Here is a 17,361-nt window from a genome sequence, read left to right on the forward strand (position 1 = left end):
CTGATTTGTACTCTATTGTTTTATTTGTTGAAATTGCAAAGGGGCAAAGTCAAATTATTTATTTATTTGTCAATTTAAAGCCTCAGCTACAAAACCAACCATCTCATACATCAAAACCTCCTTCATATATTACTTTTACCACCTGTAACATCACTTCACACAATAGAGAACATAACCACTTTTTATAATCTTTCATAAAAATGAAGACCACAAGAATTAAGACAACCTAACCGAACAACTCATTGAATGGAAATGTAAAATTGTTGAAGAAAAACAGATTTAAGCCTCAGACTCAAACATCTTCTTCCTGCCATCCATACCAGCCTTGTCCTCGATGTTCTTACGCCAGTCTCCCACTGCCTCCTTCTCCTGTAGCAGCAGAAAAAGTCCAACGTTTCAAAACTACAAGCCTTCTCATTTAAATCACTTTTTTCATCATTTTTAGCATAAATAATTGTTTTTCTACTTTGTCAATCATCATCTTAGACTGCATGTTTAACAACTGACTACATTTGCTGTAAAAGTCTTCAAAAGAATGTGAGTTATGCCCACATTTTATTGCACGTTTCTGTTAAAAGGCTATTAGTGTGTGCTCACCTCCTCCTTGACCTCTTTCTTGACCTGTTTGAGGTTGGCTCTCAGGTCCAGAGACACTTTGTGCTTGGAGCCCAGCAGGGCCTGCAGCATGGCATCAGCAGACATACGCACTTTCTTCAGAACGGGTTTCTTGAATTTACCTTTCAGGTCCTGAACCTTTATCTTCAGATCGTCAATCTCAAGTGATCAAGAAAAAAAGTTTTAGAAGTTACAGAAGTTAAATACATTTATATAAGTAGAACAGAACAAGTAAGAAGTACCTCCTTGTTTGACTTGGCCACTTTGGTCTCCATATCGTATCTTTGTTCATCAATGGCATCTATCTGCTGGTGCAACTTCCTACACAGTTCCTTTACACAAAGATACATGCTGATTTTTTCCACAAATTTTCACACATAGCCTATTCATCTGTACTTTTGCACATTTGCACACAGCAATACCTGCAAATGACTAAGATGGTGTGCTTTTAAGGCCAATTCACACTGCACTGGCATTAGCATTATGGGCAGAACCGATTTCACCAAGTACACAATTGAGTTATGTGCACTTGGACACTTGCAACAAAGATATTGATCCAGGAACAACATTCCAATCAACCAATCAGATTTTACAACCAGGGTTAGGTGCATCTACATCAGTGTTATTCACCTATCATTTCCCTCTGATTTTAGGGAAAATTTATGGGTAGGGTTAGGATTAAGTGCAGGGATTAATTGGTTAAGATTAAATTTTCGGACAGGAATGTTGTTCCAGGATTAACAAAATATGTTTACTCAGGAAAGGGTCTAACTCAATAGACACTTTGTCAGTTTTTGCCAAATCAGTGTGTTACTCCTGTCGGCGTCTGTTGCCGTTGATCGGTGCTTGTTAAATTGGCGCTTGTTGGATTGTGCAAAATCTGAGAAGTAGCGTACTGTAATCTGGTGATTGTCAGCGTTGGTCAACCTGTTGGTGCAGTGTGAATTGGCAACTCCATTATCTATTACAGCTTGCATCTCTCTCTCTCTCTCTCTCTCTCTCTCTCTCTCTCTCTCTCTCTCTCTCTCTCTCTCTCTCTCTCTCTCTCTCTCTCTCTCTCTCTCTCTCTCTCTCTCTCTCTCACTCTCTCTCTCTCTCTCTCTCTCTCTCTCTCTCTCTCTCTCTCTCTCTCTCTCTCTCTATCTCTCTCTCTACCTGTAGATCCTGCATGCTACCAGGCAGTGAGAGAGTAGGGCAGTTATCTTCCATGTATTGCTGTTTTTCTTGCTCCTCCTCAGCTGCCTCTTCCTCCAAAAGTCCATGAGCGATCTGAAGCAACAAGCTCTGGAGCACAAAGACGAGAAGAAGCAAAGACAGTAATTAACAAGAGAGTCAGTGACAGTTCAAATAACTCTGATCTCATGAAGAAAGATATGGCCTTACCTTCAGATGGTGCCTACGGCTGGACGTCATCTTTTTCCTATCAGAAAGCAAATGTTTACAATTTCAGAGAGCTACGATTATTATAATCAAGATAATTTTATTATTTAGGCATGTATGCTAGTATGTATAATAATACATACAAATGAGCTGATTGGAGCTTGGCACTAAATGTATTTTATGAGTGATCGAGGACTGAGTGATTTGATAATTTTCACAGCACACAAAGATCATGATGTTGTTACTCAATACATACTCAGACATCTTGCCGGTCTCTTTGTGGCGCTCCCTTTGAAGGTGAAGATAACTGTGGGTGGCAGGAGGGGGTGTTGCAGCCTTCAATCTAATGGAAACAATTTATATTCAGTCACTGGCCCTGCAGCAGGTCTAAATTTGGCTTGGGATAATGTGAAAGAGAAAAACTCAAAGTGTTTGATGCTTAAGGGTTTGAAGTTGAGAAGCAGTTGTCTTGTGCTCTTTTTTTAGTGTTCCTTTATTGGAAGTAGGAGGTCTGCACCCAATTCAGAAGATGAGACAGCTGACAGACAACTTGCTGCCTCTTGAAGAATCTCCTCAGCTTCAACACCTAACAGCTGAAACCCTGCACAACTGTGAAAATACTCTGCGAGTCTAAAGATCTAAATTAGTTATATTCTTTTCCTGACAAAAAAAGATTTTGGATTTGACATGGACTGAGTTGGGACTGTTTTCTAAAATGAGTAGTGGTCTCCATACCAATGTCATCAGGTGTTTGAAGGTAATATGTAATGTGGTCATACAATCTTAAAATAAGGTTCCAAGAGGGGGTTTAGAAGAACCATAGAATAACCATTTTTAGTTCAGCAAAACCTTTTAGTTATTAAAATAATATTTGGTAATACTTTATGAAGCCCATGCGTATACCGAATGATAGCCGTATTTATAAGTATTACTATTCTATAAATATATTTATAAAGAGACCTACAGTATATTGCATTATAAGAACAGTTATAGTTGTATAGATTAGTTTATAGTTTTATTACATTATATTATTTGTATAATTACATACAAGTAATGCATTTGCTTTTTCAATGTGCATACTCATAATCCATTATACACTGATTTATAAATTATCAAAAATAAAATAGTTCCAGAGACACTTTTTTGCTGTACCAATTAGTTATCAGTTATGTCTTTAATGGCTAATGTTTTTATTAGTGGTCATGTATATTCATTTTGATTTGTTAAAATCTACCGTATTTCTCCTCAGCCATATGCATATTGCTTTTAGCAGTTTGATATATAATTTTTTCCCCCCATTATTTTATTACAGTAATTATTGTTCATTATTTACATTTCCAAATAAACAACTTAAAATGTACAATTAGCACATCGTCATGATTTCTTAACATTTGCTTTAGGAAAATTTATGTTGTATTTATAACTGTATTATCACTCACAATAATATTTGTAAGAACACAGCACGGCTATAACATATATAATAGCAATGCAGGTTGCATCTTTATAAATACATTCATGGAACTATGAATGGACTGGCTAATTAATACTTATAAATCAGTGTATAATGGATTATGAGCATGCAAATAAAACAAAAACAAATAATAATTACTTATAATTATTTATAAGTAATTATAAAATAATTAAATATAACTGTTCTTATACTGCAGAATAGGTCTTAATGAGTCTTTATAAATATATTTATAGAATAGTAATACTTATAATTAAATATGAATGGAGCTATAATTCATTTGACATTACAATGCATTAAAAAGTTAAAACTGACCAAAATTAATTACAAAGAACACATCAAAACATATTCAGAACCTCTACAGTAACAAAAACAGCATAATATAATTTTAGGCAACAGTCACTATTTTATCTCCTGGACCTTTCTTCCAGTACACATATTAAAGCATATTTTTGAGCTTATTGATCTGATTTCTTGGCTGTGTGGCTGCTCAGCATGAGTGAGATGTGCTGAAGGTCTTTGGCATGCTCAAATGAGTGCAAACCCTAGAGATGGACAGAATAATAGAGACTCACCTTACAGTGCGCAGCAGAACCTTTAAATGAAATTAGTGGGAAAGAGTGTCAGCCAGTTGAGTTTATATAGGTTTTCCATTCAGCTTCTCCATTCTCTTTAAGGAAGCACATTTTTCTTTAAGCCAATGGGACTCAAACACCCCCCCCCCCCCCCCCCCCCAACACCCCAACCAACACACACACACACACAAAAACAACAACAACAGTGTTCGGCAATAAAACAGGTGGCAACTCCAACTGTATTACAGGAATATCACTCAGCACATTCTGCATATATCACATACCTCACAAGTGCTTTGTAATTGTCATTATAATACACTTTTATTCAAAACTTGGCATGTTGGCATGTCTGTTGGAAAATATTTTATAGTTAGAGTCTTCAAAATGTTTACTTACCGCAAAACTTTGCAGAAACGTACATACATCTATTCATAGTTAACTATAAGGCCACTTAGTCTTACGTTTTTTTTTTTCAATTGCTAACATCCTTTAGTCCAATCTGTAGTCACATTTTCAAAACTCTAAACACAATTAGCACAACATCTGTCTGTTGTGACCATACCATTATCACAATTCATGTTGTTTTCACTCACAAAATGCAGTCATTTAACACATTTCTAGAATGCCTACATTTTCTTTACATAAGCATACCCAATACCAAAATCATGGATCTTTACAGCTTGCCAGAAATGAAGACCAAATGTTCCAAACCATAGATACAGTATAAAGTCTCTACTTCTGCAACAATATCAGCTCAAAAGCATTGAAACAAATATTGAAAAAAATATTCAAACAGCTGATAAGCATTTACTGATCATTACATTAAGAAATAGCTGATTCCAATCTCAATCAGAGACATAGCCAGGGGTTGAAGACTTTCCAACATGGACATACACAATAAAAAGGCACTCTTTGGATTTGTTTTGTTCAAAGCAACACAGAACAACACAGAGGAGCAGAAAAGGAAAGAAAATGTCTGGACGATGAAGAGGACTATTTAGACGAAGGAGAGGACTAGTTAGACGAGGGAGAGGACTAGTTGGACCAGGGAGAGGAGATGGTTGAAAGAGAGGACTAGTTGGACCAGGACAAGGGAGAAGGAGAGGTAGGGGAGAGGAGTAAGAATGCTGTTCAAAGGCGAGTAAGAGCTGTTGTCACGAATGAAATAAGAGCCACCATCATAGACCATGTGATAAACCATGGTCTATCATTGAAAGAGTCCAGCCTAATCTCAGACGGTCAACCGTTGCTTCCATTATCTAGATTTTTCATCAAACCAACAGGTAAGTCATGCATTTCATGAGGGCTATCAATGCAGTTGCTATTTACTGTATTACAGTAACTGCTGGCCACCAGCATGGTCAAGGCACTTTATGGTAAAGTACTGGTTTGGTCCTGCAGAAAAAGCCAGATTGGTCCCTACAACACAGAGCGCCTTCTTCTGTTTTTAGATGACCTCCACCAACAAATGGTGCCAGAAGCAGAACAGGTGGGAGGAAACATGAGGACATTTGTGATTGCATGGGACAATAGCGTTCCACCATTCACATGCAATCACTAACTGGTTTGCAGCAAATCCAAGAATGATTTCCATTTTTCTTCCTCCGTACTCTCCTTTCCTCAACCCCATTGAGGAATTTTATTTCTGCTTGGAGGTGGAAAGTTTATGATCATCGGCCACATGACCAAATGTCCCTCCTGGATGCCATGGATTTTGGCTATCTTAGACATCTCAGTTGAAGACTGTCAAGGATGGATAAGGCATGCTAAGCGTTTCTATGCAAGGTGTACAGCGAGAGACAAGATACAATGTGATGTAAACAAAAATATGTGGCCAAATGCTGAAGATCGTATTGATTAGAACAGGACTTTCTTTTCTGTGCCTTTTTTTTCTGTCATTTTGTTTTATTTTTGAACACTTTAAACCTTTAAACTTTGAACACGTGCATGTTTCTCTTTTTTATTTTTTGTTTTGTTGATCACTGACAGCAATTTCATATTGCCAATAAAGCCTTTACTGCAGCAATTCTGTCACTTACTGTTTTTTGTTTTTTGTTTTTCAGTTGTACATTCAGCAATGTTGGATAAGTTACTTTAAAAACGTAAATAGTTATAGTTACTAGTTACTTCTCACAAAAAGTAACTGAGTTAGTAATTGAGTTATATCATTACAAAAGTAACTAATTACCTGGGAAAGTAACTATTGCGTTACTTAAAAAAATACTTAACTTAAAAAAAAATAATTATGTGAAATAACTTGGATACCCCCAATATTAAATATGTTAAATAAATGCAATGGACACTAAATAGAAAAAAATATTATTATAAAACATTGTATACACTAACAAACAGTGCTCTCAATATAATACTGAACAATGTACCAACATAAATAATAATAATAAAATAAAATATTTTGGGGGTTTATTTTTAATAACCTACAGAGAACTTCATCATCAGAGGTTATTTAAGCCAAATTTTTAGTCGTGTTTGCTGCACGTGTTCACAACCGGTCAAACAAAGATGTTTTCTTTGAATGTTCCCTGCAGGTTATTTTGGAGTTTTATTTTATAACCATGTAAACTAATTCAAACGTTGCAGATGATACCAATAGCCTACAGAGATCATTGTAATGCTGAAATGTGTATTTAATTTATAAATAAACTAAATTATGCTCGGACACACTCGGTCTCTCTCGCGCGCTGTGACGCTCGCTTCGCTTTTGTCCAGTCCGGGTAGTAGTACCCCAGAGTGCAGTCTGAACGATGGGGCGGGGCGACACTTCACCCCAATTTAATTGTCTTATTATGCACCAATCTTATTGGCCTAGACAACTCAAGTCTGAGCATGCGCATTCCTTTATGTACTATTTTGTCAATGATTTGGCCGTATTAAAGAAATATTAAATGATAACTCTAATCATATCTTATTAGCGGTTTACCATGGTCATTTTAGTTAAGATCTAGCCTGGGTTTCCCCATACTGTCTTTGCGCAGCGCGATTTTATTCACGCTGAAAGGCAGTCTGGATACCATGGACCAGATTTTCGCCTCATCTAGGGAACCAATCACAGAACGGGGAGGGAGCAGCAAGACGATGACGACACAACTAAGCAGTTTGTTTATATCCATATATACCTTCGACCCTCATGTTTATCTTGCACAAACGGCAATAGTCGCTGAACGTCATTGTTTACACAAAAATATCTTACCCATCGTCTTCTTCCTTGTCTAATTTCTGTCGCTCTACATACGTCATCTGGTATAATGGAAACGATTGGCTATGAGCTACATACAGGCGCTTTTGATAGACATTCTTAGCACCCAATAAACGGCGCCGGGCATTCGTAAACCACGCCTCAAATACGAGAAAATGCACATGTGGTTCCCAGACCCAAGTCTCAACGAGAATTGGGTCTGGCGGTAGCTAGGCTAGTTAAGATCTATTTGCTAATGTTTTATTGTTAAAGGGTAACTGTTGCCAAATTTGAACCTAGGCTCTTTTTGTTTATCTACCTGAGTTAAACTTTCGTGTAAAAGCATAATTAGAATGGAAACGCCACTTTTAAGATTGACCGTATTTTCGTTTTAGGTCAAAATGCCTTTTGAATGGGAGTGCATCCGGGGCACTTCTATGATAGCATCAAAATCGCTATTTTTAACACTAAGAAGGCTCGACACGACATAAAACTGTGATCGAAGTATCCCCAGGGGCTCTACACATGAACTTGAGCATTGACTACATTGTTTGTGTACACAAAGTTTACTAAAAATAAATATATATATATATTTATAGCTATATACATAATACAATGTGTTTTGTAGGCTATTGTGTAACAATACAATTGTGTAACAATATATGTTTGAGATTTAGATTTAGCTCTATATATATATATATATATATCAGTGGCTGGCCGTGCACACTTAGGCCTTCAGTGATGTCCAACCTGAAATTCCTGTTTTTATTTTGCTCCGGCAGTTATATGGTTAATGCGTTGAGTTCGGAAAAGGCCGGGTAGAGAGAAACGAGCGAGTGAGTTCGGCTTTTGTGTTAGTGTTCAGTGGTTCTTCCGTTCCGATTATAAATTCAGAAACGGATCATCCCTTGTCTTATCCTTCTATGTTTACAATAGTATTAATGTTTGAAAAAAGAAGTTGTTTCGATCATAAATTTACAAGAAAAATTAGGAAGAAAATCTTATTTAGCATGGACAAAACCGGGGGCAAAAAATGCATTATACTCTCCAAAACTACTGATTATTTTTTACACAAAATCTATCCTAATTTTTTTCCTCAAAAAGACTTAAATTACTGGGTTGTACAGGTTGTCTGTGCGTTTCAGTCCCTATAACCTTTTCTATCACCATCAAGGCTAACTAATGTGCTGAAAGTCCAGTCTGTCCCGTCGTATTTCTGGCATAAGTTTTAATTCGCTTTAGTGCTGAGAGTGTCTGCTCGACAGAAGCAGTAAAACATAAAAAAATAAATAAACCATTAAATGGCACTTTCTGGAGAATTTTGTGCAAAGAAATGGAGAAATTGAGTCTTACATGATATGTGAAAAACGTCTCGGGTTACGACTGAGAAAGGGAACGAGAACTGCGTCGAACGACACTTTGGGGAAACGCCCCTCAGCGTAGCGCCTCTGAAGCATGAATGAAACTAAGCCAATCAAGTTCCTAATGGTCTGCTTGGAAGCGGGAAGGTCTGACTTCCGCCACGAAGAGGACCTCTGAATATATAATTTAAGCGCTCTGACAGGGCAGAGCAGATGAAGTCTCTCCTCATCCGCCGTCACGTGAGGTGGGGGATGAAAAGCCTGCAGAACCGTAGGCCGTGCCACATTAGATGGCACCTTAGGCAAATAGCCTGGCCTAGGATGTAGGATAGCTTGAGAGCGCCTGAAGATATTCTACCCTCCTCAGAGAAGTAATGGCCAACAAAAAAACACCTTTAGGGAAAGGTTCTTGGCCTCAACCGACTCCAAAGGTTTGAAGGGGGCCTCGACCAGCCCTTCGAGAACCACCGCCAGGTCCCAAGTGGGAACCCTGGTACGAGCTGCAGGTCTCATCCTCCAAGCCCCACTGAGGAAACGTACGATCAACTGATGTTTCACCAGAGGCCCATCACCCAGAGGAGCGTAGAAAGCCACATTGGCAGCCATGTACACCTTGAGTGTGGACGGGGTAAGACCACCCGAGAAGCGATCTTGGAGGAACTCCAGTACTGAAGCCATTGGGCAGTTAACTGGGTCCACTTCACGCTCTCTACACCATGTGGTGAAAACATTCCACTTTAGGCCGTACAATTTCCTCGTGGAGGGAGCTCTAGAGCTGAGTATGGTCTCCACTACTCCTGCTGACAGGCCAGCCTCTAGGTACTGTGCCCCCTCAGGGACCAGACCCACAGTTTCCATAACTCCGCCGAGGGTGAAATATTAAGCCCTCTGCCTGCGTCAGCAGGTCCCTCCTGATGGAAATCTCCCATGGAGGGCCGTCCAGGAGCGATATTATGTCGGGGCTACCAACAGTAGACTGATCCCGTTGCGACAGACCCTCTCTAGAACTCCCGGGAGCAGAGCGATCGGGGGAAATGCGTATAGACGCAGCCTCGGCCACGTTTGCACCATGGCATCCAACCCCAGCGGGGCTGGATAAGTGAGGGAAAACCACAGTGGACAGTGGGTCATCTCTCGGGACGCAAATATATCCACTTCCACTGGGCTGAACCTCTGACATATTGACTCCACCTCATCAGGGTGGAGTCTCCATTCCCCGGTCCTCAGCCCCTGTCTCGACAGGATGTCTGCACCCTGATTCTGATTCCCCGGGATCAGGGAACTACACTGCGACCAAAATGGTCGCATATGCGACCTTTTGAAATGCCATTGCGACCCTAATTTTTAATGGGTCGCAAATGTATCACTGATTATTTTTGTACCTACCTTATGTTTTAGGCAATATGCTATGATTTACTATGAGCATTTATTAAAACAGAAATGTGTATTTTAAGAATACGTTTTATAACGTGCTCTGAGCATTCAACACATAAAGTTGGCTTCACCCCCGCGACTTATAAAGTAATCGGGTTGATGTGCGCGTTTATATGTTATAAGTTTTGAAAACGGAATTGATTTTTTGACGCACACTGCACAAATATACAGAGTTTCCCGCTGTTCGCGCATAACTATTCTCCTCTATTGGTTCTTTATTTGTTTTAAACAGCAGACGTAATATTAATCCGTCTCTGGTCATGATTTGGAGACAATGAGCATTGAACCGTTTTGCCGTGCTGCTTATATTTATCACGCAGTAAAAATGCCCCTCCCCGCGGCCAAAACCAGTCGTCTGTGGATGAGAATCCAAAACAAGGACTGGTGGGACGTTGTCCTGCTTCACTTCACAGACGCTGAGTGAAATGAGAATTTTAGAATGACGGGACACTCATTTATATGACACTTTATTCAACAGGAAGAACAGCTCGTTCCGCGTGTCATACGTCATTGTACATGCGCAGTCCTTTCAGTTTCGGTTTTCAATCTGATCAAGTGTTTACATGTTCTCTCGATCGCATTACAAAAGGAATAAGAATACTGTATTTTCTATTGCAGTAAATCTATCCCAACCAATGTTAAAGAAAACAAGGCATGTGGTTTAAAAGATGGCAAGTAAAATAAAAAGCACATCTGTATGCAATACGGTTTAATTATTGTTCATTATTATCCAGAGCGACTTACTATAAATAATTTGTGCGACCAAATCATGTTTTGCGCCAGTAACTGAAAAAGTTAGTAGCGCAAGTACCACCAGTGGAAAAGGTTAGTGTAGTTCCCTGCCCGGGATGTATGTTGCTCTGAGAGACAACAGTTTCCATTGGGACCACAGGAGGATCTGGTGCACCAGTCTGCATAGAGGGCGAGACCTCAGACCCCCTTGATGGTTTATATAGGCCACCGCTGACATATTGTCTGACCTCACGAGGACATGATGACCCTTGAGGTCCGGCAGGAAGCTCCTCAGAGCCCGGGACACCGCCAACATTTCCAGGCAATTTATGTGCCAGGAAGAATGATGGTCCTGCCATAGGCCTGTCATAAAGCGGCCGTCCATGACCGCGCCCCAGCCCGTGAGGGAGGCGTCTGTCGAAACGGTTTGTTCGGCGACATGACGCTCCCAACACGGGACCTTGGGACAGAAACCAAGCTTTTTCCCACATAGATAGGGAACGAAGGCATCTGCACATAACCCTGATCATGCGGAATGGGTTCCCCTTCGGGGAGAACCCCTTGGTTTTCAACCACCACTGCAGGGCCCTTATGTGCAGCAGGCCAAATGGAATGATGTTGGACGCTGATGCCAACACTCTCTGAAAGTGTTTGACAGTGATGGCTTGGCCTAGCTTTATCCTAGTCACTGTGGCCAGGAATGACTCGATCCGTGCAGGAGACAATTGTGCCCGCATCGTGACCGAGTCCCACACCACTCCCAGGAAAGTGGTTATCTGGGCTGGTGCCAACACGCTCTTTTTTGTGTTGAGTCTCAACCCCAGGCTCTGGATGTGGGCAAGGACGACATCTTGATGCCGAACTGCCAGCTCTTGTGACTGGGCCAGAATTAGCCAGTCGTCGATATAGTTGAGCACCCTGATGCCCTGAAGCCTCAGTGGTGCTAGAGCTGCATCCATGCATTTGGTAAATGTGCGAGGGGAGAGAGCTAGGCCAAACGGAAGAACCCGATATTGGTATGGTTCACCCCCAAAAGCGAACCTCAGGAACTTCCTGTGAGATAGGAGGATGGAAACGTGGAAGTATGCGTCCTTCAGATCTATCGTGACAAACCAATCCTCGGATTGAATTTGGTTCGCGATGATGGGAATGGTGAGCATCTTGAACCTGAACCTCCTCAGAGACCGGTTCAAGATACTGAGATCTATTATTGGACGCAACCCCCCATCCTTCTTGGGAACTATGAAGTAGCGGCTGTAGAACCCGGACTCCCTGTCTGGTGGAGGAATACGTTCTATAGCCTCCTTTACCAGCAGGGAGTTTACTTCTGGTTCCAATACCCGACCCTGCTCTTGGGATATTTTTCCACGCATCTAAATATTTTACCAAGGGAACCAGCCTCTCGAGGCTGGCTTCGGGTATCAATCGGAATACGTTCTCGACCCCCTAAAGCAGATCTCCGGCAGGGTTCGACCGAAAATAATTCTCGATGGGCGAAAGCGACTGCTGCCTGGCAGCAGGCCTGAGGGGCGGACAAAGCAGCACGCATTCGCTGGAAACCGATGCGTCCCGAAGCGCTCTCAACGGCGGGAAGTCGACATCAATTTCCTGCGGGCTCCGCGGAGGAGGCGACCTCGATCACTCCACCATGGGTGGGGCCGCCCGCAGAGAACCTAGGCTGGCTAGGATCTCTTTGACGAAGCCTTCTTAGCCTGCAGGACGGCCCTCAGGTCGCCCTGCTTCTGTTGAGGCTTCGCCTGAGAGTGCTGTCTATGCTCCCAAGCTCCTTGAGAGCCGCCGCCTCGGATCCTCATCAAAAGTGGCCAGGCGGGAGCGCAGCACACGGATTGATAGAGACCCACAATCCTCGCAAGCAGCCCCCTCTGCGCTCCCAAACAATGCACGCACATTCGCTGTGTGTTCCCACCCGTGATATAACGAGAGCAGGGATGTACACACCGTCTGAAACTTGCACTTGCCATAATACTCATTTTAAATATTGTGCTTGTGAACTGACAGACAACACCAAATAAGGCATACAAAAGACAGAGAGCGCTTGCTGAAGAACAGAAAGCTAACTCTATTTGTGTGCCGACGTCCTTTTGTAGCTTCCGCTTATGCCGTCACACATTACGTCATGACGCAACACCAATCAGGATTGGCTTAGTTTCATTCATGCTTCAGAAGCGCTACGCTGAGGGGCGTTTCCCCCAAAGTGTTGTTCGACGCAGTTCGAGTTCTCTCGAAAGGGAACTGCAAACCCTTTCGCACGTACGATCACACCAGTGTGATCAGTCTTGGCTGGTCCCTGGAGCGTACGATCTTACCGGTGTGATTAGAACGGTCAGCGCATCACATGATCAACTGCTAAATTCAAATGTGCTTTCGCGCGTTGGCTGGCGCTGAGCCAGAGACGGACGTGCTCAGTGCTTGTCATATATCACAACTATTCAGTGTTTTCAACCACATAATGTTTATTTTAGGTTTCAGGCATTTAAAATCACATAAGTACTAGCAAACCAATGAATTTGAGTTTGTAAAATACACACAGATGTCTATGGAAGCGGCAATAATAATTATTTCCATAATGACGACACGTTTTATTCATATCAGATACACAATGTGTAAGTAGCTTTACATTTTACCCTATTCTTCTCCCAGTTAACCTGCCACTTACTTTCATGTATTTCGTGAGAAGTGGATGAATTGACGTGTTGTAAATCCAACAGACCTGTGGCACAAACTAACATGGCGCCGCCCATCTACAGCTCAACTAACGTGATCGTTATAAAAGTGTTTAAACAACCAAACACATCCACATGCACATATTTGACAATCGGAATATCTGTGTTTCATGCTATATCTATCATATTTTTTAATATTTTGAATCAAAAAGAGAAAATTACATAAAAGCAGATCATCATTCATTCATTCAGCGCTGTGTTGTGTTTGCGCTGTGTCACGTGACAAGCAATGACGCGTCACCATGGAAACGATAAAGTGAAAGTTTCTAAATAACGGTCACCTTGAAAAACTCACGCTGGGGGGTCAGTTAGAATATTTTAAACTTACGTGTGAAAGGGTTAAAGGGATAGTTCACTTTGAAATTTAATTTTGGTATGTTTTAGCTTACCTCAAGGGCATCCAAGATGTAGGTGTCTTTTTTTCCGCAGTAGTTTAAATTTTTATATTTTTAGGTCAAACCGTTCTTGTCTGACAGTCATATCATGCAGGTCTATGGTCATTGTCTCAAAGAGCACAGAGTCCAAATTAAAACAATTCCCCATCGTCCAAATTAAACAATTCTATAGACTGATACCAGGTTAGCTCCATCCCCACACAAAATTAAATATGTATTTTTAAACGCCACTACATCAACACATCTCATAATGGGAGTGGGGGAACGGATTCCGACAGATGTTTTTTTTTGTTGGGGGAACAGAATCCGACGGCAAAAAAACAGCCGTCGAGATCCGTTCGCCCTGTATTTTTACCACAAGGAGGATCTTCTAATATCTATCAAAAAGCTGCTAGTTATCAATTCCCCATATTCTAGTGGTCAATTCACTGACATATAAAGCTGGGGATTTTTAGGTGAAACAAGTTCAAGTACCGGCTCGTGGACTTTTTTTAATCCCATATTTTCCTATCATAATAAAAGTCAAAAACTCCTAAATATATTTCTTTAGACTGATCCCAGGTAAGCTTCATCCCCACACAAAATAAAATAAGCATTTTTTAGGCCACTACATCAACACCTCTAATAATGGGAGTGGGGGAACGGATTCCGACAGATGTTTTTTTTTATAGGGGGAACAGAATCCGACGGCAAAAAAACAGCCGTCGAGATCCGTTCCCCCTGTATTTTTACCACAAGGAGGATCTTCTAATATCTATCAAAAAGCTGCTAATTTTCAGTTTCTCATAGCCTAGTGGTCATTTCACTGACATATGGAGTTGGTGATTTTTAGGTGACACAAGTTCAAGTCCCGGCTCGTGGACTTTTTTTAAATCCTATATTTTCCTATCATAATAAAAGTAAAAAACTCCTAAATTTATTTCTTTAGACTGGTCCCAGGTAAGCTTCATCCCCACACAAAATAAAATAAGCATTTTTTAGGCCACTACATCAACACCTCTAATAATGGGAGTGGGGGAACAGATTCCGACAGATGTTTTTTTTTATAAGGGGAACAGAATCCGACGGCAAAAAAACAGCCGTCGAAATCCGTTCCCCCTGTATTTTTTACACAAGGAGGATCTTCTAATATCTATCAAACTGCAGTTAATTCTTAGGGCCCCATAGCCTAGTGGTCGTTTCACTGACATATAGAGTTGGTGATTTTTAGGTGACACAAGTTCAAGTCCAGGCTCGTGGACTTTTTTTAAATCCCATATTTTCCTATCATAATAAAAGTAAAAAACTTTTAAATATATTTCTATAGACTGGTACCAGGTTAGCTCCATCCCCACACAAAATTAAATATGTATTTTTAAACGCCACTACATCAATACATCTCATAATGGGAGTTGGGGAACGAATTCCGACAGAGGTTTTTTTTTTATAGGGGAACAGAATCCGACGGCAAAAAAACAGCCGTCGAAAATCCGTTCCCCCTGTATTTTTACCACAAGGAGGATCTTCTAATATCTATCAAAAAGCTGCTAATTCTTAGTCTCGCATAGCCTAGTGGTCAATTCACTGACATATAAAGCTGGTGATTTTTAGGTGAAACAAGTTCAAGTCCTGGCTCGTGGACTTTTTTTAATCCCATATTTTCCTATCATAATAAAAGTAAAAAACTCCTAAATATATTTCTAAATATATTAAACTGCTGCTGATATACCGATCCCTATAGCCTAGTGGGCAGTGCACCGGTGTTAAGCACTCTAGAGCTTTGGGTGACACAAGTTCAAATCCCAGTTTGTGATTTTTCTTGATCCTGTACTCTGCTATCATAATAAACAGCAAAAACTCCATAAAAGTATTCCTTAAACTGATGCACTTATTAAAATAGCTTTCCTGTAGCTCAAACAGTAGAGCATTGGTGCTTCCAAGGTCAAGGTCATAGGTTCAATTCCCAGGGAAAGCGAAATCTGACAAGAATACAAAATGTGTACCATGAAATTCAATCTACATCGCTCTGTATCAAAAATCTGCCAAATGCTTAAATGTAAACGATGACAGTAAACCTCCATCCACACACAAAGACTTGAACTTGTTTCACCTAAAAATCACCAGCTTTACATGTCAGTGAATTGACCACTAGGCTATGGGGGACTAAGAATTAACAGCTTTTTGAGAGATATTAGAAGATCCTCCTTGTGGTAAAAATACAGGGGGAACAGATTCCGACGGCTGTTTTTTTGCCGTCGGATTCTGTTCCCCCTATAAAAAAAAACATCTGTCGGAATCCGTTCCCCAACTCCCATTATGAGATGTATTGATGTAGTGGCGTTTAAAAATACATATTTAATTTTGTGTGGGGATGGAGCTAACCTGGTACCAGTCTATAGAAATATATTAAAAAGTTTTTTACTTTTATTATGATAGGAAAATATGGGATTTAAAAAAAGTCCACGAGCCGGGACTTGAACTTGTGTCACCTAAAAATCACCAACTCTATATGTCAGTGAAATGACCACTAGGCTATGGGGCACTGAGAATTAGCTGCAGTTTGATAGATATTAGAAGATCCTCCTTGTGTAAAAAATACAGGGGGAACGGATCTCGACGGCTGTTTTTTTGTCCGTCGGATTCTGTTCCCCCTATAAAAAAAAAAACATCTGTCGGAATCCGTTCCCCCACTGCCATTATTAGAGGTGTTGATGTAGTGGCCTAAAAAATGCTTATTTTATTTTGTGTGGGGATGAAGCTTACCTGGGATCAGTCTAAAGAAATATATTTAGGAGTTTTTGACTTTTATTATGATAGGAAAATATGGGATTAAAAAAAGTCCACGAGCCCGGGACTTGAACTTGTTTCACCCAAAAATCACCAGCTTTACATGTCATTGAATTGACCACTAGGCTATGGAGGACTATGAATTAACAGCTTTTTGAGAGATATTAGAAGATCCTCCTTGTGTAAAAAATACAGGGGGAACGGATTTCGACGGCTGTTTTTTTGCCGTCGGATTCTGTTCCCCCTATAAAAAAAAACATCTGTCGGAATCCGTTCCCCCACTCCCATTATTAGGGTTGTTGATGTAGTGGCCTAAAAAATGCTTATTTTATTTTGTGTGGGGATGAAGCTTACCTGGGATCAGTCTAAAGAAATATATTTAGGAGTTTTTGACTTTTATTATGATAGGAAAATATGGGATTAAAAAAAGTCCACGAGCCCGGGACTTGAACTTGTTTCACCCAAAAATCACCAGCTTTACATGTCATTGAATTGACCACTAGGCTATGGAGGACTATGAATTAACAGCTTTTTGAGAGATATTAGAAGATCCTCCTTGTGTAAAAAATACAGGGGGAACGGATTTCGACGGCTGTTTTTTTGCCGTCGGATTCTGTTCCCCCTATAAAAAAAAACATCTGTCGGAATCCGTTCCCCCACTCCCATTATTAGGGTTGTTGATGTAGTGGCCTAAAAAA

General features: G+C 40.6%; 1 protein-coding gene across 2 annotated transcripts; it reads right to left on the reverse strand.

Moving 5' to 3' along the window:
• tnni2b.1 (troponin I type 2b (skeletal, fast), tandem duplicate 1) lies at nt 1–13,492 on the reverse strand. 2 transcript variants are annotated; one of them, XM_079590251.1, is made up of 7 exons: nt 4,039–4,078; nt 2,252–2,338; nt 1,999–2,035; nt 1,771–1,899; nt 858–947; nt 598–774; nt 1–369 (listed from the first exon to the last, which is right to left on the reverse strand). In XM_079590251.1, the coding sequence occupies exons 2-7, from the start codon at nt 2,257–2,259 to the stop codon at nt 280–282; spliced, it is 531 nt and encodes a 176-aa protein (XP_079446377.1). In that variant the 5' UTR covers nt 2,260–2,338; nt 4,039–4,078; the 3' UTR covers nt 1–279. The 2 variants fall into 2 exon arrangements, with proteins under 2 accessions (XP_079446377.1, XP_079446378.1); XM_079590252.1 differs by lacking the exon at nt 4,039–4,078 and adding an exon at nt 13,436–13,492 and having other exon boundaries at nt 124–369.
• Between the last annotated feature and the right edge of the window lie 3,869 nt (nt 13,493–17,361).

Source organism: Phoxinus phoxinus (assembly GCF_949152265.1).
Source record: "Phoxinus phoxinus genome assembly, chromosome: 2".
Taxonomy (NCBI): domain Eukaryota; kingdom Metazoa; phylum Chordata; class Actinopteri; order Cypriniformes; family Leuciscidae; genus Phoxinus; species Phoxinus phoxinus.